This window comes from Medicago truncatula, chromosome 1 (assembly GCF_003473485.1).
Source record: "Medicago truncatula cultivar Jemalong A17 chromosome 1, MtrunA17r5.0-ANR, whole genome shotgun sequence".
Taxonomy (NCBI): Eukaryota; Viridiplantae; Streptophyta; class Magnoliopsida; order Fabales; family Fabaceae; genus Medicago; species Medicago truncatula.
Window position 1 is genome coordinate 516,223 of NC_053042.1, and position 24,900 is coordinate 541,122.

Below are 24,900 nucleotides of genomic sequence, written 5' to 3' on the forward strand. Positions count from 1 at the left end.
AAAAGAATTTGCATACTAATCATCCTGACTTACTGAACTTAACTGAATATCAAGCATGGTAGACATTCATACAATTGTTTAAAAGGAGAAGAGAAATAGTAAAAACAAAGCATGATAAAGATGAGCACGATGTATTATGAAAAATAAAGTATAAATAGTAGACTGGCCTGCAAATAAAAAAGAATAAATACAGCTATTTTTTTTTAAAATGTCCCCGTTGCTACAGACAATGAACAACAAATTAGAGAGTTGAAGGAGCACTCTGCAAATCTAAAACGATGCTTAGTGTTGAAAGAAATTGGGGAAAGATATTAACTTGAAATTTTTACAACTTCTGTAACTACTTTGTGATGTATTATTGTGTTTACAATGAAATCTTGTCACCAAAGCTAACAATGGCCAAGTGGCATTTTCTTCAATATGAGAACTAATTAAACAAATTGCATCCAAACGAAATTTATCATTCAGACAGATTTTCAACGCTACAAACAAAACGCATTTGTTATCGTCTTTAAGTAATCCCGGATGTGGTCTAAAGCACTTCCGTTGAAATTAAATAGTTTAATAAGTAGATTATACAGCAAAAACAGTTAAGTGAAGGCATTTTTCTTCGAAGACAATGTATTTAGTGGCACTATTACATTCAACCGCAGACGACATTTTTCTTCAAAGAAAATGTATTCAGTGGCACCATTACTCACGTGCACATCCTCGACAAAGTTTAAATTAATCATGTATAAACTAATTGTACACGGATTGATTGCACAATTACATTCAACCACTGATGACATTTTTCTTCAAACAAAATGTATTCAGTGGCACCATTACTCACGAGCACATCCTTGACGAAGTTTAAATTAATCGCTCAACTTGCAAATGTCAACGAACTTCTGTACTGCATTATGATACTGGGTTCCCTGAATATATGACAGGCGCAATACATTCATGTTAGAAAATCTAGAATGCCATAATAATAAATCAGAGTAGAAGAAGAAAAAAGAAATTCCCCCTCTTGTAGTCAAATTAGATAACTTCGAAACATATTTGAGGTGAAAAAGAGGAATTAACGGAAGGAAAAAAAAAAAACTATAATCATTGGTTTCAGTTGGATAAAGTAAGTGTTTGGAAAAACTTACTTCAATTTATCTTATGACATACACATTTATTTAAGATAAATGATAAGGCAATGGTAAATAGCAACTCGCAACAAACTGAACAGGTAAACAATACCTCCCAATAAAGTTGATGACAGTCCATACATTGCCAAAACTCTAAATTCTTGTTAAATAAGCAATTTGGTATTTTTTGGAAACCCTTTGCTGCTTCAATAGCCTCTTCAGTTGAAAGTGGCTTCTGAATAAACCTTCCATTGCATTTTGTGCATCTTGACATTAGCTGATCTTCGTTAATATTTAGTTGGAAAGTTTCAATAATCTGGAACATACATTAATTTTAGCTGTGTCACTATGGCATCAGTTTCTCAAGAAATATACGGCTAACGATTTTTCTATCCACCATGCGAAAACTGAACTAATGAGGAACATAACCTTTATACTTGAAAGCGAAGTAGAAAAAGACTCAATGCAGCAAAGACAAACTTTTCATGTTAAATATTAGTAATTTGACATTATTCCATGAGAATTAACATTCTAAACCTACTACCTAAGAGTTCATTGAAAGATACATATGTTATACTATTTAACTTTACTTTCATAGAAATGTATATTAACTATTTATATTTCCTCAAAATACGTAATATTTCTTTGTAGAAAACAAAGACAACCATACCTCAAGAAGCTGTTCATTTTTTAGAAGACTCTTCACTTTATATATTTGATAGTCATGTCTTAGTAACTTTGCATCCCGTGTCAAAAGCACTCTTTTCTCTTTTTGTGCTTTCGTTATTAATTCCCTGAATACAATGATCATTAATCCGACAGGAAGAGGAAAATCGAATTAAATCAATTGCCACACAAATAATAGTGAACTTACACAAGAATCAACAATGAGAAAATAACATCAGAAGCATACTCTATTATTACCTTGGTTCAGGCTTCTTTGAAGAAGGAACTGCAGCATCTATCCCAACACAACGTAAATGTTTTGCCAAGCCTTCAACCTGAGTAAATTCCTTACCAGATTCATGCTCATATTTAAATTTTATAAATACACAATCATTCAAATTGTTCATTAAAATAAAATCCCCTTTCTTTTTGGATATATGTTTCAATTATATATTCATAAAACAGAAGTCAAAATATTGACACTGATAACGATGCAAATGGCTCATATATTGTTGGAAATCCCGCCCCGAGCGTGAGGGGGTGTGTGGTAATCCCACCTTGATTGCGATCTGCCCCTAGTTGCCTTATGTTGGCTTGTCTTTGAGGGGGGTGGATTTAGTCCCACATCGGTCAGATAGGAAGCTTGATCAGAGTTTATAAAGAGGAGGCACTCCTCCTCTTACAAGCCGGGTTTTTTAAGGATGAGTTAGGCCCCAAATTTCAACATATATTATGTGCTCCGGAGTAATTAAAATTTAACTATATCCGCAATAAACCTATTGCTTAACCTCCAAAGATTAATGAAAGGGTATATCATATGTTCGTAAAAATTGAAGAAAGGAAACATCAGATGGTCTGAATTAGATTTCAGATGCTTACCATAACATCACAGAGGAACTTTGGAAATCCATCTCCCCCAACTAAAGGATCCCAAGGTGCAGTACCTTGCCACTCGTCAAAGTTCTCTAAATGTTTTTCTTTGGGAATCCCATTAATTGGCAATTGCTTCTTCCGTTTCTTTTTTGAGGTCTTGGGCGCTCTGTCTGACTCCTTTAGCAAAATCCTATCACCATGTTTTCTGACAATTTTCAACAAAAACTCATCCATTGGCTTAGTATCCCTACATGATGACTTTTGAATCACTGCCCCTGCTGAAGATATCACCCGAACAACATCAGAACAAGAAGTGGCTTGGACAATTGCCAAAGCCTCACAAAATTGTGTGCTATGAACTTTATCACTCGTATCGTGCTTCCTGAAAAGCTCTTTCAACCCAAGATTTGCACTTCGAATGGATAATATATTGGTCTTGTTAACCAACTCTCCTGCAGCGAAGAATTTAATAAAATCCAATTACAAGAAATTATATGTATACATCCCTAGTGAATGGATATAGAATATATCAACTTTTAATATGAAACAATATAGATATGGAATGAATGAATATGTACTGTGATCCGAAAGTAAGATTATAAACATGCATGCTTAATTCAAATGTGTAAGGTTGAGGATGAAAGCTAAAAGAATGAAAACGTCTGAATGGAGTGAAGGACTATTGGAGCTACATATATGAGCCAATCATCTTATCAAGATTGAATGTCTGTTTGTATCCATTGTCTTTACAAGTGATGCAAAATACTAAGATGTATAGTTGTCAAACTCTTGCAAGAAATCAATTTATCTTTTATCTTATTTTGTATTTCTCCACTATTTTATTTTAACAAACAATTATTTCAAAAATGCAAACTGAAAGAATTGTTGACATAACACTTCCTAATAATCTGCTACTTGGTCAACGACAAAAGTCAAGTGAAACTAGTGTACAAATAAGGTTGTGGTTAATCAAGCCAGCCACAAATGGAAAATTCCAAGGATGCCACAAATAAATTTTATTTCTTTTCTAGATATGGAACTCAAGTGGATTGACATGTAGGAAAACACTTCGGTTGCAGTTATAAAATTAGCCATGTATCTTTTCCAAATCATCGTAATTTCTTCTGAGGGGTTTATGCTCAATGACCAGTCAAACTTAATCGATCCAATTTGAAAAATAGAATGCTGACATTGCAGCGAGTGAGACTCTGTATACACACAACTTAATTTAAACTAGAAGGAACAAAAATTTGATCAATCAATGCAGCAAAGTCACAAATATTGAAAAGAACGAAATACAACACAACCAGAGGTCTATAGTTTGTCCAGAGATCGTATGAAACTTTCAGTAAAAACCTTCTTTGGCAACCGTTGCCTGAAAGACCTTAAATATTCCGAGCAAGCAATGAGCATCCATAGCTGCATATGTCATCTGCTCTTCTGTAAGAGGACGTTGTGACCAATCACTACATTGGAGCTCCTAAAGCAAATATAATTCAGTTAACACCTTATAGTAACCGAAAATGCCAGTTGGCAAAGTCTTTGGAACCTGAAACTCCAATGGAGCAAAACACATGCTTGAGCGTATAAGATGCTCCCCTTATGTCCTATTATATACAGCCTGTTTCTATTAACACGAACATCACTCATATTTATATTTTATTCAGCTCAATCCTATTATTCCTTTTTAAACTCAATAAACATAACATTCTGTAACTAATAATATTTGGCTCATGATCAAACAAATTATCAGTCACTTTGCAAAAATAAGATATAATGATTGATATAATCCAACAAATTTGAGAAAGCATGTTTTTATTAGAAATATAAATGACAATCTAAAAGCATATTTTATGATGCACCTATCACTTGTAAGTTCTAACCAAAGACAACATACAAAAGATAAGGTTCTCATAGAGTTCAAACCAGTCCATATGTTGGCAGCATTAATGTCATTTGGTTTTGTTAAAAAAAAACATTAATGTCCGTGGATTGATTAACAGTCTGAAATCGACAATCATCGTTTTGTTGAATCCATCTATTTAGGAATGAAATTTGCATAAGGTAAAAAAGAAATATATATATATATATATATATATATATCTAACTGAGACTACAATCTTGAAACCTTCTTGATGCAGAACACATTCCAAACAATCACTCTACTGCCTACAGAAATAAAGCACCTAATTTTGACACCAACGTGTATACTGATGTCTGACATGAATAAAATAACTGTAAGGAGATAAAAAGATATCCATGTGCCTCCAACTTGCAACTTATGCTTTGAAGAATATTAATTCTTTACATGGCATCAAAGCTTTATATAACCTTGCAGTCAGTCACTATTAAGACCAGGTGATATTTATGTAAATCTATTCTGTTTATTTTAAATAATTAGGATAGACATGATATCGTAGTCATTATGTATTTAATACTGAGATTGTATATTAATTTTCTCAGTGCCTATATAATAGAGTCTCTGTGGTGTAGTTCAAACCGGCAGTTTCACCATCACATGTCTCTAGTTTTCTCTCATTCAGGAAGTTCCCACTCACTGTTCGTGTATTAATCCTAACAGACTCATGTGAGAGAAACCATGATACAAGTTTAAGGCCATCCATGTACACTCATTCTCTATTTGATAGCTTAAACTTCCGGGACGATATATTTTATGCAAAAATGTTTTTGCTGTTTGTTGTACAAATCTTGTAGAAATATTTGAAAACTGAAAACATAATGAAAACAAGATGTTGGCTTTTTGATTAAAAGTGAAACATAAAAACGTTTTCTCAAACCAAACATACCATACGATTATGACGCTAACTTTTTATCCTAAAAAAAAAGGAGTTCGGGGAAAACATAAAACGCTTTTTTAAATCAAAGGACCCCCAAGCTTCCAAAACTAGTTTTTTTTTATCGAAAAAATACCGCAGGATCTAAAGGAACACTAGAAAATATATCGGTGGCAATAATTGAAGAGCCTAACTACATTTAATACAGCAACAAAATGAACTACATAAAATTACTACGTCATATGCTAAGTGAAAACTCAAATTACTAACGGAAAATCATTTCAAACAATGATTCACATAACTTAATCACAAACACCCAAAATTAACTACTAATTGTGCCTAGAAGTAACAGAAAAGACCAAATGCTAAGATGCAACCTACTCGACGCTGAGATTTGTTCAAAAGACACTCTAGCAACCACTACTTGTTTTCTGAACACACGCACGCACGCACGCACACACATCCACGAAGTTGAATTGAATTGCTTATTAAACAAACAAACAAACCTTAGATAATGTGATCCCCAACAATTCTCCACAAATAGTTGACAAACTCTTATTCTGCTTTGATGCAATCCTTCCGTTTTTCTTAAACTGAAGATGATTGTACACACTCGTAATATCCAAATACGGTTCAACCTATCCACAATTCACCGCAAACACAAATCAGCACAATACAAATCCATGTGTAAGCATAATTCTATTAGACATAATACTCGGTTACAATAATTTTTTACCCTATCCAGTTAAGTAAGACTACTTAGTTGTTCTAACTTGTTATATAAGCATTGTCGAATCCCTTCAATGTAATCAACGATTTCTCTCAACTACGAGTTCGATCAAGAATTCTAACTTAACTAACCAGTGTAACTGATTATTGTAACTAACTATTACGTCTAATCAATTCTCGATATGAATTCAAACCTTATCGAAACCGGGATTGCATCCCTGTTCACAAAAGGTAGAAGATAAGTAAACTAAATCTTGTTTGAATCTGAATCCAAGCTTCAAGATATCTGCGGAAACCAGCATTTCTCGGAGAGGTTCCCATATTGAAGAGAGAGGGAGGGAGATAAGGTCGAGGAGGAAGACGACTTCGTCGTCGCCGAGTTGACACGCGATTTGGAGGAGTGAGACGGTGGGGAATGAGTTTTGGTGAGTTCGAACGGGCTTCCACTCGGCGTCGAGTCCGACGAGGGAAGTTTGAGTTAGGGAACGAGTTAGGTGAGTGAACTCGGGTGAGTCGGTGGTGGTGACGAAGTGGATTTCGAGAGGTTTCTGGTTCGGCGGATCCATGTTGAAGAGGAAGAGATGAATGAAGGTTTTGGTTGTTAACTATAGGAGAAGAAATGGAATTGCTACTTTGCACCGCCATGTTTACTTGTACAACCCCGTTCTTCTTCTATTTCATGATTATCCTTTTCGAAGTTAATTTTTTTTAAATGTTAATATCATTGTTTATTTTTTAAAAATATTATCCTTCCCCCTAAAAAAAGATAACCTTAATTCCAATAAAATTGCATTCTTTTATTTTCAATTGGGCAATTTATTTATTTATTTTTATTTAAATTGTTCATTTTCATCTCCTTTTATCGTTTTGATTGATATTCATTTGTCGTTGTATGTTTGATCACAACTCAATTTAACACTATATTAGACTCACTCTTTGTTTTCATGTCAGGTTACATTATACTTCATTTGGTCATTATTATAAGTAAAAAACTATTCACACCCTTCTAAATTATAAGCTGTTTTGGAAAAAATGGCTCAAATTATAAATCGTTTTATGATACCAATGAAACATTAATGTTTTTTTTTATTATAACCTTAACCATCTCTTCCTCTCTTTTCTTTCAATTTTTAAATTTATCTTTATCGTATAATTTATTAAGGAAAATTTTGTAAAACGTGTCATGATTTCTTTTTTCCACATAAAATTAATTACATTTCTTAATACGTGTGAAATTCTCAAAACAATTTATAATTTGAGACGGATTGAGTATTTTTAGGTTCCTCAAATAATTAATTTATTTGGTCGATATATTGATCTGATACATCAATTATTCGAAAAATCTAAAAAATAATTTTTGTTTATAGTAAATTGGTCAAAATTTCTTAAATGGACCAAAATTACACAATTACCAAAAAAAAATAAAATTATTATCCTTAAAAGGTTACAATACATTTTGAATCATATTCCAAATGTGTGTTTTTCTTTTGATGAAATTTTCCTCAAAGAGTTTAGTAAATGATATTAATAACATTGAATTGAATAACCTTTTTAAGTCAAAAAGACATTTTTATAATTTGTCAAAAACAAGAGTTTAGTAAATAATTTTAATAACATTGAATTGAATAACCTTTTACGTTAAAAAGACTTTTTTACAAACAAACAAAAAGAAAATGGCGCGAGCTGAAAACAGTTCCCGCTAAAGAAAACAAAAATAACCCCGCGAAAACGCCTCTTCCAATTCTTACTTAATTACAAAACCTATTATTCCTCATTCTCCTTTCTCATTTCTCATTTCTTACACAAACAACGCCGATTCATTCTCAAATCCCAAATCTCACCATGGTTTCACCACTTCGCCGAAGAAGAATTCCAGCTCCCAAAAAACAATCCACGACCTTCAACAACAACGACGACGACGTAGTTTGCCAGAAATGCAACTCCGGCAAATCCCCAACTAAGTTGCTTCTCTGCGACAATTGCGACAACGGCTATCATCTCTTCTGCCTCACTCCTATCCTCCCTTCCGTCCCTAAATCCTCTTGGTTTTGCCCCTCCTGCTCTCACAATCCCAAAATCCCCAAATGTATGCATCTTTTCATTTCATTTCAATCGTGTCAATGTTTGGTATCACGGTGACCAAACATTCACTACACTTAGGGTCATGAATACTCTAATTTAATATATTAATAACTTGATTAGATCTGATATTTATTTATTTAGGTTTATTTTCATTTATTAATGCTATGCGGTTTGGAAATGCAGCTTTTCCTCTTGTACAAACCAAAATTATTGATTTCTTCAAAATCCAACGAACTTCGGATGCATCTCAGATTCTGAATCATGGTAAGTTGAATCTTATTAAATTGATAATTGATTGTGATATTTATGTTCTGAGATTTTGTTTGGATGGATTGATTTGGGCCTTGTTTGGATTAATAACTTATTTGAAGCTTATAGCACAAGTGCTTATGTATAAGCTATTTCTATAGTGAAAGTTAAATTATCTTCTTTTTAAGTAATAATCTGTTTTTACAAACTATTATGGAGAGCTTGTGATAAAAGCTGAAAACAGCTTATGAATAATGTCGTAAGCTGTTTTCACAAGCTATCATGGAGAGATTGTAAAAATAAGCTGAAAACAGCTTATGAACAAAGTCATTAGCTGTTTTCCAGAACCTATTGTGGAGAGCTTGTGAAAACAGCTTATGAACAATGCCATAAACTGTTTTCACAAGCTATTGTGCAGAACTTGTGAAAATAAGCTGAATACTTCTTATGAGCAATGTCATAAGTTGTTTTCATAAGTTTTTCTAAACAGTCTTACAAAAATTATGTTAGTAGATAATCTGAAATAAGTCAATACAAATAGACTCTTGATTTTTAATAATTGAAGTGTGTGTTTAAAATTGTGGTTTTTAGATTCAAAGAAGAAGAGAAAGCGGAGTAGTAGCTTGGTTGTTTCAAAAAAGAAAAGAAAGTTGTTGGCATTTGTGCCAAATGATGATTTGAAGAGGAGATTAGAACAGATGGCGTCGTTGGCGACCGCGTTGACAGCTACTAAAACAGAGTTCAGTAATGAGCTTACGTATATGCCTGGAATGGCGCCAAGGGATGCTAATTCTCCTGTTCTTGAACGTGGGGGAATGCAGGTAACTATTTCACTTAATTGAGTTTGTTAGTTAGGTATTATATCTTTGTTAGGATACTTTTGGTTAATAAGCAAGCATCTCGGTGTGAATGTTGATGTTTGGTGTCGAGTTATGTTGGTATGAGCAACAGTTAATTGATAAACTCTACTGCGGCTACTTTGATAGTATATTAGTCTATTGTTGATTAATACTTGAAAATTGTTTGAAACTTTAACAGCAACAGATGTTGCCTCTTTGTTGTCACGGCTAAGAGTTTGAGACATTGAATTGATTGTTGGTGGTTCGACAAAAACAAGATAAAACGATTATGCATTTCTCAAAACTCAATCATATTCATTTTTCTTTGTTTTGAACTGATACTGGTTAGGTGGTCAATACTAATTAGGTTACTGTCCTAGTTGTACAAATGAAGATGACTGAGTTTATACTTTTGAGAGCTGGTGGCATTTGTGCTATTAGATGATTATCTCTTAATACAAGCAAAATGTCTTTGGCTTCTCAACTTATGCTCAATGTAGGACTTGTTTAGTTAAGCTGCCTGCAGAAAAGTATAACAGCAATAGCCTAGTATGCAGTGTTACATAGAAATAAAGACAACAAAATTTGTAATACTGAAGTATAAAGTGGTCTGTCTACAAACTAGTTTGGATTTTGGCACACTGCACTATTTTTTATGATTTGGATTAACTTTTTTGTGTTATGTGCAACACTTAATCAGATTATCAGAGCACAGATGTTTATAACTACTGTTGTTATATGCATTTAGATTTGATGCATGTTCGTATATATTTTTTCTCAGGTCTTATCAAAAGAAGACACCGAGACTCTTAACTTGTGCAGAAGTATGATGGAAAGAGGAGAATGTCCGCCCCTCATGGTTGTTTATGATCCTGTAGAAGGGTAAGTACTTATGCAACACAAACTGAAATCAATTTTTTCATCTTTTGCAGTTCATTCCTGACTTTTAATTTTCTTTTTTGGTAGGTTCACTATAGAAGCAGATAAGTCCATCAAAGATTTGACAATAATAACAGAATATGTTGGAGATGTAGACTTTTTGAAGAATAGGGAACATGATGATGGAGATAGCATTATGACACTTCTTTCTGCTTCTAATCCTTCACAGTCACTGGTCATCTGCCCAGATAAACGTAGCAATATAGCACGTTTCATTAACGGCATCAACAATCACACTCCGTATGTTTCTTCCTTTTTCAAATTTTATTCTCTGCATATGTAGGAAAGTTACTCCCTATTTGTGTGGCCTACAATAATATAATATAGCGAGACATTGACAACTTCATCTTAAAGAATGTTATCAGCATGTAGACACTTTGAACGACACACACAGTTTCATGTCTTGTATGTTTTAGAAAGGGGAAATCTCTAAACCAGCAGTAGAAAATTGATAATTAAGAGCATTAATAATGACAGCATAGTTCTATTTACCCTGAAATTTGTTTAACTTCAGTCAGTTTAGTGCAAATTGACTTTTGGATTTAATTTGAATAGCACTAATATCCACTTGGCTTTTTCATGTAATGCTAAGATGAGTACATTCAACTTAAAAACTACTTGAGATTCGTGCATGATCATTGCAGCTCATGTCAAGTTTAACATTTTATATTTAACTCTTTTATTGAAATGACTACTAACGAAATTTCTTGTTTTTATGCAGTGAAGGAAAAAAGAAGCAGAACTTGAAATGCGTGAGATATAACGTCGATGGTGAATGTCGGGTTCTTTTAATTGCAAATAGAGATATAGCAAAGGGGGAAAGGTTGTATTATGACTACAATGGATTAGAACATGAATATCCAACTGAACATTTTGTCTAATTGTGTAGCCTGTCAATAATCTACAACTTATTGTAATAAGGAAATGATATCTTAACAGGAAATTGTTAACTTGTGATTTTTTTCATCTCTAAATCTATTAGTTGATTCAACTTGTATCTCTGGCATTGATAGCTTCAAAGAACTGAAACTATAAGATTGTTGTTTTGTCCATCGGTTGGGCATGTAAAGTTTAGTTGTTGACATGTAATTTTTAGATACTTCTGGTCTACCTCTTCTATGTCCAAATGGATATTTTTATCTATAAAACACTCAAGTCTAATCTAATTTTGATTCACAATGCAAGTAGGTACAGTATTATTGATGCTCAAAAAGGGCATCAAGAATCATGAGATAAGCTTGCATCTGAAATTATCATGTATAACTAAGGATAAAGTGTACTGAATCATCAGTAGTTGTGCCAATAAAAACTACGAAGATAAAAGTTAGTCAAATCATAGGAAATCAAATACAGCACAAAAAGGAAAAACATTACTGTCACTACTGCATGCTCACAATATCTTGACTCTGCTGAACCAAGTGCTTCACAAAATATGACTTGTTGTATCTAGAGTTGAAGTTGCTCCAATGCAATGTGTGATTGCGTCCATATCTTGTTCTAGGGTGGTGGTTCAACCACCTTCTCGGTGTTAGACACTGCCCTGGCTGATGTTCCTCCATGTCCATGGTAATGTTTGTTTGATAGATAAGTAAGCAAGTGTTTGGTTGAGTGGTAGACAACTGTAGAAGTTTTAATCTGTAGTTTCTGATTTGTTGTGATTTTTTATCACAATTTTAGCGTTTTCCGAAGTATTTTATCTGCATGTCTATAATATGGTTCAGGGTTATATATGTCTATGGTCCACGGTAATACTTAGGACTTGTGGTTTTTATTTAGTACTAAACAGCTGGATTGTCTCTCTTAATGGCTAATTACTTTATAAATGTGAAATGGGTATTTTTAAAGATTTGTGATCAATAAAAGAATCAAAGGATTTAGATGATTGATTATGTTGCTCGACATATCTCTTTCCTTCCATAAGAAGCTGCTGCCGTTTGTTCTGAGTGATGATTCTAAGAGGAGATTAGAGTAGATGGCTTCATTGGCAAGAGCGTTGACTGCAACTAAAACTGAGTTCAGTAATGAACTTATATACCTGAAATGGCACCAAGGGAAGCTAATTCTCCTGCTCTTGAACATGGAGGAATACAAGTAATTATTTAACTATTTGGGTTTGTTAATTTGGGTAGTTATTTAACTTTTTGTTGGTGCACTGTCAACTACCTGTCAATGTGGTTCTGCTGTAGAACTCGCCATGGTTTGTTGTAGGGTTTATCTTAACCTCTTTGGTATTGAGAAACTAGAAGTCAAGTAAGAATACAATACTGCTGTTTTGATAGATAAATTCAGTGCCACAACATAAAGGCAAACAAATAATTTTTTTATTTTTTATTTTGAGCTGTTGGTTGATTTATCTCTAAATACAGTCAAAATATCTTAGGCTTTTCAACTTATGCTTAATGTAGGACCCGTATAGTTAAGCTGTCTGCTGAAAACCATGCAAGCAATAGTTTATTATGTGTTACATAGTAACATAGACAAATTGAAATTTGCAACACTGAAGTATAAGTGGTTGTCTATAAACTAGTTTGGAATTTTTAACAATGCGCTATTCGTCATGATTTGGATCAACTTTGTTGTGTTACACGCTTCACTTAATCAGATTATCAGAGCACAGATGTTTATAACTCCTGTTGTTTCATGCATTTAGATTTGGTTTTTTGGGATTGAAGTTAAGATTTGTAATTTTTTTTTTTCTTTCCGTTTTTAGATGTAAGGAAGAAGTGAAAGCAGGGTAGTCGTTTGGTCATTTCGAAAAAGGAAAGGAAGCTGTTTCTGATTGTGCCGGGTGATGATTCAAAGAGGAGATTAGAACAGATGGCTTCGTTGGCAACAGCGTTGACTGCAACTAAAACGGAGTTCAGTAACGAGCTTACTTATACAGCTGGGATGGCACTAGGGGATGCTAATTCTCCTGCTCTTGAACGTGGAGGAATGCAGGTAGTTAATTAACTTGTTTGGATTTGTTAATTAGGTATTGTATTTGTTGTGAATTTATTTGTTATTAAGCAAGCGTCTCAGTGTGAATGTTGATCGTTGGAGTAGAGTTGTGTTCTGTGTGAGGAATGGTTTCTTGACAAATTCTACTGTGGACTACCTGTTAATGTCGTTCCACTGTAGAACCTTCCACGGTTTATTATAGGGTTTATCATAACCTTCAATCTTTCTGTTTCCTTAAGACTAGCTAGCTGCCCGAATATTGAGAAACTAGAAGTCAAGTAAGAATAGTAGACTGCTGTTTTGATAGAAAAATTCAGTGCCACAACATAAAGGTAAGAAATAAAGTTTTCATATTTTGTGCTATTAGTTGATTATCTATAAATACAGGCAAAATATCTTTTGCCTCCCAGACTGTACTTAATGTAGGACTGGTGCAGTTAAGGTGTCTGAAGAAAACTATGACAACAGTAGCGTAGTTTTTATTTCATAGTAACAAAGACAAATCAAAATTTACAACACGGTTTGTCTACAAACTAATTTGGATTTTTGCACACTGCTCTATTTGTCATGATTTCGATCAACTTGGCTGTGTTATGCACAACACTTAATCAGATTATCAGGTCACAGATGTTTATTACTATTGTTGTTATATGCTTTTAGATTTGATGCATGTTTGTATATCTCTTTTTCTTAGATGTTTTCAAAAGAAGACACCAAGGCTCTAAACTTGTGCAGGCGTATGATGGAAAGAGGAGAATGTCCACCCCTCACTGTAGAAGCTGATAAATCTATAAAAGAATCGACAATAATAACAGAATATGTTGGAGATGTAGACTTTTTAGTGAATCGGGAATATGACAATGGTGATAGCATTATGACATTTCTTTCTGCTTCTACCCTTTCAATCGCTGGTCATCTGCCCAGATAAACGTAGCAACATATCACGTTTCGTTAATGGAATCAACAATCACACTATGTATGTTTCTATTATCTTCAAACTTTATTCTCTGCATATGTTGGAAAGTTAACTTCCTATTAGTGGTAATACGAGACATTTGGTAACTTCATCTCTAACAGTACTGTCAGTATGCTGTATGTACACACTGTCAAAGACACATGGTATCTCCTGTCTAGGATGTTTTAGTAAGGGGGAAGTCTCCTCCAATCAAGGGTAGGCAATTGATAATTAAGAGTGTTAATTATGACAGCATAGTAATATATACCTTAACCTAATAAACTTTAGTCAGTTTAGTGCAAATTGACTAAATTGTTGATTTAATTTGAAAAACAGTGATTCCCTTGGCCTTTTTGTGTAATGTTAACGTGAGTACTAGTACTTTCAACTTAAAGAACTCGTGCATCATAATATCAGCCATTGTCAAGTTTAACATTCTCTTTTCAACTGTTTTATTGAGACAAATACTAATGAAGTTTCTTGTTTTTATGCAGCGAAGGTAAAAAGAAGCAGAACTTGAAATCTATGAGATTTAACGTTGATGGTGAATGTCGGGTTCTTTTTATTGCATACAGATATAGAAAAAGGGGAAAGATTGTACTATGACTACAATGGATACGAACATGAATATCCATCTGAACATTTTGTCTAATTATGTAGACTGTCAGTGCTCTACAGCTTGTTGCAATAAGAAAATAATAACTTTAACAGGGAATTGTTAACTTGTATTTTATTCTTCTCTAAATCTATTAGTTGATTCAACATGTACCTTTGGCATTGAAACTTTAAATATTGTTTTGTCCTTGTTAGATACCTTGTGGACATGTAATGTTTGGATGCTTCTGGTCTACCTCTTTTATGGTCAAATGGTTTTTTTTTTCTTTTCTTTCTATAGAAGATGAAAGCCTCTGATCTAATTTTAATTTGTGGAACAAGTCTTGCACTGCAAGTAGTTGCAAGAATATTGATGCTCAAAAATAGGACTTGTTGTATCTAGAGTTGGAAATTGCTCCAAAGCAATGTATCGCGTCCATATCTTGTACTGACGGGGGTGGTGGTTCAACCGCCTTCTCAGTGTTGGACTCTGCCCTGGCTGATGTTCACCATAAGGTTTGTTTGATAGATATGTAAGCAAGTGTCTGGTTGAGCCGTGTACAACTGTCACTGAGTTTAAAGTTCTCTCACTGTGATTTTTAGAAGTTTTAGGGTGTAATTTTTGATTTATTGTGATTTGAGTGTTTCCAAACACATTTTAAGTATTTTATTTGCATGTCTATAATATGGTTAAGGGCAAATAACTTTATAAATGCAAAATGATTATTTTAAACAATTTGTGATCACTTAAAGAATTCAAGGATTTAAATGATTGATTATGTTGCTCGACATATCTTTGTCAATTTTCAATAGAGTTTTGGGTGATGGTTTAAGTATCAGTGCACTGTCAACTACCTGTCAATATTGTTCTTTGTAAAAGCCGCCGTGGTTTATTATAGAGCCCCGAGTGGGAGCTTAGAAGGGAAATAGGATATAATGTACTCCCTCTGGTGCTATATGTAAGAGAAAGTCGGTTCAACATCAATGGAAATGAGAACGTTTATGGGTGGTTGATCCAATTGAAACGGTGTATAGAAGCCAACTTTTGGATACGTGGCAAACAAGGTTACCGTGTTTGCATTTAGAGGAGAAGCTTCCATATGGTTGGCCTCATGGAAGCAAGACAACCAAAATGCAGCATGGAATTTTATTTAAAAGAGACTTCATTAAGAAATTCATCCCAGACCTCTGGGAAATGCTTAAGGTTGCAGAAGAAAAAGAGAAGCAAGAGAAGAAGGGGCGAAGATGAGATATAATTCAGTAATGAATTTGAAATGAAGAAGGAAGGACACCTCAACACTCATGGGTTTGAGGGGCGAACTCTAGTCTCTCGTGTAAATCACGCAACAGAGACATGGGAGAAGAGAATGGGGTCCAGCGCGAGGGAGGAAAGGCGGATTGAGCAACCTTCATAGGTTACAATCAGCAGGGCCGTCCCTGTAAAATTGGAGGTCTGACTCTCTTAGTAAAAAGAGGCTCCTAAAAAAATAAAAATTATAAGAGAAACAAAACTATTATGTTTTTATTTTATTTTAATTTTTTTAAAAAATAATTAATAATGTTTGTTGTTAGAACTTTGCGATTATATACGACAAAGACCATTAGACTTAAAATAGAAAGAGAAAAACATTATAATTGAACTGAAGTAGAAGGAGAAGAGATATTATTGAGGATATAGAACTCAATTCCATTAAAATTAGGACCAAAAAGACCCTATTATGCTGGAAAAAAAAAATTAAAAATATATAAAAATTTGGCATGGGAGTTGAACTAGAGCCAAAATGCATAACACCCTAGTGTTTTGCCACTAGCATACGCCATTAGTACTATTATTATTTCAAAATTACTTGAATATATTAATATTTGCAGCATTATATATTTTAAAAAAAAATAAAAAATATTTTGGGCCCCAAAATTGGGGAGGCCCAACTCTATAGAGTTGTTTGCACCTCCCTAGGGACGGCCCTGACAATCAGTTCAACAGCACCACCAAAATCGCCTAAGGACAGGGATCCTTAGGTTACATTGGAGGGAATAGTGAATGAAACGTCGAGGGAGAAAACGACGAAGTTGCTAAAATTGTTAAAGGACGAAGGGAGATTGCAAGAAAATATGTGTAGCCCATCTTCCTTCACTTTTGCCATTGCGTTTTTAGACCTAAAACACTCGCAACCATCTCCCCCCAATCTGAGTTTTGCATCCATTCAAATGTTAGTTCGCGTTTGCTCAAACATTTGGTGTGTTTAACAAATTGTTTTTCGTCTCTATAAATACAATAAATTTTGATTTTAATCTTCTAAAAAAAATTGTATTGTTTTTGGTCCTATAGTTTTGACATGTCATTGATATTTGTTGAACAAAATATTATAAGACATAACATGAACCAATCTTAAACATAAATAGGTCACATGGATATTATTATGAATGTAAGTGGATCGATAAAGGACCAAAATGAAGTGGAAATTTTTTGAAAAATGGAAGACGTTATTTTTAAAAGAAATGATATATGTACAACAACTTTATCATAATTATTGGACAACTCTCGTACTCGTGTTCTTACTCATTCTCTTTCTTTTTTCTTTTGAGAAATTATTCACGAGTGCTATTTGTCCTGATAGAATTTCGTGAAACGTCCACAAAGTGAAATCAGCCAATTGAAATTGTTTCTGTCCGGAATAAACGATAGGTAACGGGCTATTTTTTTTACGATACATTGGATAGCTAAATGTGAGATCGTGAAATTTTCACTAGGATTTCTTTAGCTAAAAGTAGCAAGCAATTCCCATTATTCACTCTCTTTCTTTTCTCTTTATTATTTTTTGACCAATCCAAAAGTTATCATCAAATATCATTACTCTATATTTTTAATTTAAGCACGAAATACAAATACTCGTTTACCCTTTAATCATAAACCCAATAGAAGAAGCCGAAAGAAATCCTCATTTCACAGCTATCACCTTAAACTCGACGATGGAAATAATATTTCAATATTCATTACGAAATGGGGAATTTTACACATGCAGGGAAAGTGATGAGACTAACTTGGCAAACTTTGCTTTATCTAATGTGATTGGTTCTTCTGAAGCCATATATTATTGGGGTTATGGAGTAGAGAGGAGGATCAAACTTATAATTCTAATTGATGGACCAGGTATTCCTATAATCCTTCATAGATCAACATGTCCTGGATCCTAGTTTATATTCGTGCTTGTATCATCATTTGTTTTCCACACTAAAGCATTATTTGAGCATGTGGTAAATAATGAGTGGGGTGGGAGGCGTAGTTGGCTAGTTTGTTATGCTCTATGAAGCAGAGACTCCTCGGATATGACCCCGACAAATGTAATTACATTGAATTATGTCATTTTTCAAATTATTATCATTCTATGTGCCATTGTCCGTGTGGTGTCCGGTGTTTGTGTTCGTGCTTCATAGGTTATGATTTAGTAGTATAAATAGTGAGTTGGGTGAATTGCAGCGGTATGCAAGAATATTGTTGAAACCATTATGATTAGGCACAGAGAGAGTTTTCTCCATCTCCGAGGAGATTGGCTCGGGGATAGTTTGGGATTCACTCTCTTCTGCAAGGTTATTTTCTTCGTCCATTGAATACATTTCTAATATTTTATCTCTTTTCTTAATTCGGATTCTGAAATTTTTCAGTTCCCATCAATTTATTAGAGTTTATCATAACCTTCAAAATATCTTAAGCTTTTCAACTTATGCTTAATGTATGACTTGTATGGTTAAGCCGGCGGCAGAAAACCATACAAGCAGTAGTTTAGTATGCGTTACAACAAAGACAAGTTGAAATTTGCAACACTAAAGTATAAGTGATTGTCTATAAACTAGTTTTGAATTTTTAACACTGCACTATTTGTCACGATATGGATCAAGTTTGTTGTGCTATGCACGACACTTAGATTAACACTGCTAATTTATAACTTTTGTTGTTTTATGCATTTAGATTTGATGCAAGTTTGTATATCTCATGTCTTATCGAAAGAAGACTTTGAGACTCTAAACTTGAGCAGAAGTATGATGGAAAGAGGAGAATGTCCGCTCCTCATGGTTGTTTTTGATCATGCAGAAGGGTAAGTACTTATGCAACTCACATCAAAATTTTCATCTTTTGCACTCCATTCCTGACTTTTAATCGTTCTTTTGTAGGTATACTGTAGAAGCGGATAAATCCATAAAAGACTTGACAGTAATAAGAGAATATGTTGGAGATATAGACTTTTTAAAGAATCGTGAATATGACGACGGAGATAGGATTATGACACTTCTTTCCGCATCTAATCCTTCACAATCACTGGTCGTCTTTCCAGATAAACGTAGCAACATAGCACCTTTCATTACTGGCATCGACAATCACACACCGTATGTTTCTTCCATTTTCAAATTTTATTCTCTGCATATGTTGGAAAGTTACTTCCTATTAGTAGCCTAAAATAGTATAGTGAGACATTGGCAACTTCATCTCAAAGAATGGTTTTAGTATGTACACACTTTCAAAGGCACACATTGTCTCCTATCTTGTATGTTTTAGAAAGGGGAAAGTATTTAATCAATGGTAGGATATTGATAATTAAGAGTGTTAAAAAAGATAACATAGTTATATTTATCCTAAAACATGTTTAACTTAAAGTCAGTTTAATGCAAATGGACTCATTCGTGGATTTATTTTGAATAGCAGTAATATTCACCTGGCCTTTTTATGTAATGCTAAGACGAGTACTTTCAACTTAAAATCTCTCTTGAGACTCTGCATGATCATTGCACTCATGTCTAGTTTAACATTTTCTTTTCAATTGTTTTATTTTAAATAACTAGTACTAATGAAGTTTCGTGTTTTCATGTAGTGAGGGGAACAAGAAGCAGAACATGAAATGTGTGAGATTTAACATTGGTGGTGAATGTCGGGCTCTTTAGTTGCTAATAGATGTATATCAAAGGGGGGAAGCTTGTACTATGATGGATATGAACATGAATATCCAGCTGAATATTTTGTCTAATTGTGTAGCATCTGTCAACGATCCGGAGCTTATTGTCACTTTGTAAGGAAATAACTTTAACTAAGTATTGTGCACTCTTGATTTTTTTTCATCTCTTAACCTATTAGTTGATTAAACTTTACCTTTGGCATTGACAACTAGAGAAAGAATTGAAACTTTAAAATGGTTGTTTTGTTTATGTGTTGGGCATGTATAGCCTAATGAATATTTATTTATATTTATAAAACATGAATTTTTCTAATCTAAATTAAATTTGCGCTGCGGGTAGGTGCTCGATTTCTCATTTCTCACTTACTCACACAAGCAAACCCTCGTCTCACATCCCAAATCTCATGGCTTCATTGTGTCGAAGAAGAACACGAGCTCCCCAAAAAAAAACCTCCATCTTCAACAATGACGACATTGTTTGCCAGAAATGCAACTCCGGCAAATCCCCAACCAAGTTGCTTCTTTGCGACAATTGCAACAAAGGCTACCATCTCTTCTGCCTGACTTCCGTCCCGAAATCCTCGTGGTTTTGCCCCTCTTGCTCCCACAACACCAACACTAAATGTACGCATTCATTCTTTCATTTCATTTACGTCAATGTTTGGTATCACTATATATGGTGACTCACCGTGATTCTGAAAAATTCACTGTCATACCAAACATTCACGACACCTAAGCTGAATCTTATCAAATTCATAATTAATTGTGATATTAATGTTTAGAGAATCGGATTGAATGAATTGATTTGGTTTTTAATGATTGAAGTTTGAGATTTGTAGTTATAATTTTTTTTTTTGGATTTTAGATGTAAGGAAGAAGAGAAAGCGGGGTAGTCGTTGGGTGAGTTCGAAAAAGAAATGGAATCTATTGCCATTTGTGCCGAGTGCTGATTCTATGAGGAGATTAGAACAGATGGCTTCGTTGGTGAATGCGTTGGCTGCAACCAAAGCGGAGTTCAGTAACGCACTTACATATATGCCTGGAATGGCACCAAGGAATGCAAATTCTACTGCTCTTGAAGATGGGGGTGGGGGAATTCAGGTAGTTATTTAACTTGTTTGAGTTTGTTAATTAGGTATTATATTTTTTGGGATTTTATTTCTTAATAAGCAAGCGTCTCGGTGTGAATGTTGATTGTTTGGCGTAGAGTTATGTTATGCGCGAGGAATGGTCTATCACTCTATTGACAGTTATAAGTTGGACTACTTTTATAGGTAGTTAATACTTGAAAATTGTTTGAAACTTCAACCATAACAGATGGTGCCTCCTTGTTCTTGCGGCTGAGAAGTTTGATTTATTGTTGTTTGTTCAACAAACATAAAAGAAAATGAGTACGCCTTCCTTAAAACTCAATTTATATTCATTTTCTTTGTTTTTGTCGAACCATTATTGGTTAGGTCATCGTCATAGTCACATAGATGAGAAGAATCGGGAGATTCTACTTTTGAAAGGCATCGTCAATCAAGTTTTGGGTGATGTTGGTTCTATCGTAGAACCTGCCACGGTTTGTTACAGGGTTTATCATAACTTTCAAATCTTTGTTTCTTCTTAAGATTAGCTACCTGCCTGAATATCGAGAAACTAGAAGTCAAGTAAGAATAGTAAGACTGTTGTTTTGATAGAAAAATTCAGTGTCACAACATAAAGGCAAGCAGATAAAGTTTTCATATTTTGTGCTATTACTATTAGTTGATTATCTATAAATACAGGAAAAATATCTTTGGCCTCCCAAATTGTGCTTAACGTAGGATTTGTAGATTTAAGGTGTCTTCAGAAAACTATAACAGCTATAGCGTAGTTTCTATTACATAGTAACAAAGACAAATCAAAATTTGCAACAATGAAGTATCAAATGGTTTGTCTACAAACTAGTTTGGATTTTTGCAACTGCACTATTTGTCATGATTTAGATCAACTTGGTTGTTTTATGCACAATACTTAATCAGATTATCAGATCACAGATGTTTATAACCATTGTTGTTATATGCATTTAGATTTGATGCCTGTTTGTATATCTTTTTCTCAGGTATTATCAAAAGAAGGCACCAAGGCTCTAAACTTGTGCACAGATATGATGGAAAGAGGAGAATGTCCACCCCTCATGGTTGTTTATGATCCGCTGGAAGGGTAACTGCTTATGCAACAAAAACTGGCATCAACTTTTTCCCGTTTTGCACTCTAATCCTGACATTAAATTTCTTCTTTTGCAGGTATACTGTAGAAGCTGATAAACCCATAGAAGCTTTGACAATAATAGCAGAATATGTGGGAGATGTGGACTACCTAAAGAATCGGGAAGATGATGAGGTGAATAATAGCATGATGACACTTCTTTATGCTTCTGATCCTTCACAATCGCTGATCATCTGCCCAGATAAACGTAGCAACATAGCACGTTTCATTAGTGGAATCAACAATCACACTCGGTATGTTTCTATTATCTTCAATTTTTATTCTCTGCATATGTTGGAAAGTTAACTTCCTATTAGTGGTAATATGCGACACTGGCAACTTCATCTCAAATAATACTGTCAGTATGCTGTATGTACACACTTTCAAAGACATGGTGTCTTTTATCTTGGATGTTTTAGTAAGGGTAGGAAATTGATAATGAGTGTTAATAATAACAGCATAATTATATTTACCTCAACCTATTTAACTTTGGTCAGTTTAGTGCAAATTGACTGAAATGTTTGTTTTACTTGAATAACGGTAATGTTTTTTTAAGTTAAATAAAAACAGAAATTCAAATGATTGGGGGGACACAAACCTGACTCAGTAAAACCACATAAAAGTGTTAGAGACATCCATAAAGAATATTGCAAACAGAGCCAGACTACACCAAAAGTGGTATGAAACAAACCTTAAAGGGTAATGAAAAAACACAACTAGACAACAACGAATTGAAGCTACCCGGCAGAGAAACCCAAATCCGAAGCAAACGAACACCCACCACGCACACTACCCGACGAATTGAATAATAAAAATATTCACTTGGTCTTTTTGTGTATTGGTAACTTGAGTACTAGTACTTTCAACTTAAAGAACTCGTGCACCATCATCTCAGTTCGTGTCAAGTTTAACATTTTTTTTTCAACTGTTTTATTGAGACAACTACTAATGAAGTTTCTTGTTTTTATGCAGTGAAGGAAAAAAGAAGCAGAACGTGAAATCTGCGAGATTTAATGTTAATGGTGAATTTCGGGTTCTTTTAATTGCTAAAAGATATATACCGAAGGGAGAAAGATTGTATTATGACTACAATGGATCCGAAAATGCATATCCAACTAAACATTTTGTTTAACCGTGTAGCCTTTGTCAATGATCTAGAACTTATTGTAAGAAAATAACTTTAACAGGGAATATCTTTAGCATTGTCAGCTAGAAAGAACTGAAATTTTAAAAGGGTTTTGTCCATGTGTTGGGCATGTATCTTGTTATATACCTTGTGGATGGATATTTATATTTGTAGTAATATATTTATGTTTTGAAAATAATTTAAATTTATGGCTCAAAAATGGTATGCAGAATCTATGAGTTAGCCTAGTGAAAGATTGTGTTACTACTATATACACTAAAAGTGTAGTGAATCATCAGTATTTTGCTAACTTATAAAAAAGTTAGTTAAATCACAGGAAAAACATTACTGTCACTACTGTGGTGAATCATTGTAGTGGTTAAGCAACTGAAATTTGTTTTCAAGCTGCTCCTCTACTCATATTGCATGCTCACAGATACCCTGATCCTGCTGGTCCAGATGCTTAACAAAATATGACTGATGTTGTATCTAGAGTTGAAGTTGCTCCTAGCAATGTGTGATAACGTCTATATCAACGTTATCACATGTTGTTTGAGAGATTTGTAAGTATCTTATTTGCATGTCTATGATATGGTTTTGGTTCTTATAGATTAGTAATCAGCTGGAATGTCTCTCTTAAATGAATGTTACTTTATAAATGGCACATAGTTGTTTTAAAACGATATGTAATTAAGAAATGAATTAAAGGATTTAAATAACTGATTATGTTGCTCGATGTATCTCTTTCCTTCCAATAAAATGTTCAGTCCTTCATTTATGTTGCTCTATGCATCTCTTTCCTTCCAATGAATGTATTTAAAAGTTTTGTGTTGAACTTACATTGGGTGCAAATCCTAGTCCAGTAGCTACTAAATGGGCCTCCTTGATCCAAATGAATCTCTTAGATCCATTGTTCCTAGTTCAAAGTTTCAAGTTTCAAATTGTTGACAAAAAAAAGGTTTCAAACTTAAATCTCTTGACCTCATTATCTGTTAAAAAAATGAAGCATAGGATAACTTCAGTTGTACAGCGTTTGATTTGCAAAATTGTTTTAGGGACAAGACAAACTTGAGGCAAGGGACAACACAAAAACTGAAAATTTTGTCTCTCACTAAACCATAACACAATTTTTTGTCCCACATAGAAGTTGTCTAAAATACCAAAGTAGCTTTTTGTTCACCAAAAATCGTAGAGGACTAAAAATTGTCCAATACCATAAAAATTTGACATGTGTTATTCTACTTTGTGTTGTGTTGTTCCATCTTGGGTTGTTTTGTGCTGTATATATTGTTTCACATATCAAACGCACCCATAAAGTAGTTGTTTCGAACAAAGCTTTACCGCAACAGCTAGATGACTCATAGACTCAATTGGCATTGCCATTGTTCAATCATGGATAGCTAGTGACTTGTGTGCCTCAACTCAAACTCTATTATTAGATTTGTTGTTATATTTACCTTTCTTTTATCATTCACCAAGGACCCCATTTTTTTTAATAACAAATGATTTATTAATAACTAGAGAAACCCCCACTCAAAAAGAGGGGTGCAAAAGCATAGTTGGGCTTTTGATGAGCTACTCTCACCAGGTCATGAGCAGCCCAATTACACAAACTAAGTTGATTACTACAGAACTTTGCAACCCTACCACCCCAGTAAGTATTTAAGAAAACTGCTCTAGGATCTTTTAATTGTACATTAAACATAACATTTTCTTTGTTTAAATTATACTCTTATTTTTTTTTCAATTCACTATGTGAATGCAGTAACATTAAAACTTAAAGAGAACTTCACCGTCAATTGTGATCATATCTAGGT

The 24,900-nt window shown here is 33.9% G+C and overlaps 4 protein-coding genes and 1 pseudogene across 5 annotated transcripts; 4 read left to right on the top strand and 1 right to left on the bottom strand.

The window, feature by feature from the left end:
* Positions 1–510: 510 nt before the first annotated feature.
* Positions 511–6,895, bottom strand: LOC112418700 (Werner syndrome ATP-dependent helicase homolog). The gene is made up of 8 exons (XM_024775186.2): positions 6,376–6,895; positions 5,959–6,090; positions 4,014–4,137; positions 2,664–3,109; positions 2,043–2,119; positions 1,789–1,912; positions 1,231–1,434; positions 511–917 (listed from the first exon to the last, which is right to left on the bottom strand). The coding sequence occupies exons 1-8, from the start codon at positions 6,745–6,747 to the stop codon at positions 858–860; spliced, it is 1,539 nt and encodes a 512-aa protein (XP_024630954.1). The 5' UTR covers positions 6,748–6,895; the 3' UTR covers positions 511–857.
* Positions 6,896–7,941: 1,046 nt separating this feature from the next.
* On the top strand, positions 7,942–11,342 carry LOC11425658 (histone-lysine N-methyltransferase ATXR6). Its single transcript, XM_003588432.4, has 6 exons — positions 7,942–8,267; positions 8,447–8,527; positions 9,104–9,333; positions 10,133–10,233; positions 10,318–10,530; positions 11,012–11,342. The coding sequence occupies exons 1-6, from the start codon at positions 8,024–8,026 to the stop codon at positions 11,169–11,171; spliced, it is 1,029 nt and encodes a 342-aa protein (XP_003588480.1). The 5' UTR covers positions 7,942–8,023; the 3' UTR covers positions 11,172–11,342.
* Positions 11,343–12,330: 988 nt separating this feature from the next.
* LOC11425659 (histone-lysine N-methyltransferase ATXR6-like) lies at positions 12,331–14,889 on the top strand (annotated as a pseudogene).
* A 2,719-nt stretch (positions 14,890–17,608) lies between these two features.
* Positions 17,609–19,635, top strand: LOC120579445 (histone-lysine N-methyltransferase ATXR6). The gene is made up of 3 exons (XM_039831690.1): positions 17,609–17,930; positions 18,747–18,873; positions 18,950–19,635. Exons 1-3 carry the CDS (start codon positions 17,750–17,752, stop codon positions 19,230–19,232), a joined length of 591 nt encoding a protein of 196 aa, XP_039687624.1. The 5' UTR covers positions 17,609–17,749; the 3' UTR covers positions 19,233–19,635.
* Positions 19,025–23,288, top strand: LOC11432812 (histone-lysine N-methyltransferase ATXR6). 2 transcript variants are annotated; one of them, XM_024784604.2, is made up of 7 exons: positions 19,025–19,162; positions 19,645–19,839; positions 20,066–20,349; positions 20,591–20,826; positions 21,812–21,912; positions 21,996–22,211; positions 22,930–23,288. In XM_024784604.2, exons 2-7 carry the CDS (start codon positions 19,754–19,756, stop codon positions 23,087–23,089), a joined length of 1,083 nt encoding a protein of 360 aa, XP_024640372.1. In that variant the 5' UTR covers positions 19,025–19,162; positions 19,645–19,753; the 3' UTR covers positions 23,090–23,288. The 2 variants fall into 2 exon arrangements, with proteins under 2 accessions (XP_024640372.1, XP_039687622.1); XM_039831688.1 differs by lacking the exons at positions 19,025–19,162; positions 20,066–20,349 and having other exon boundaries at positions 19,701–19,839.
* The last annotated feature ends 1,612 nt before the right edge of the window (positions 23,289–24,900 follow it).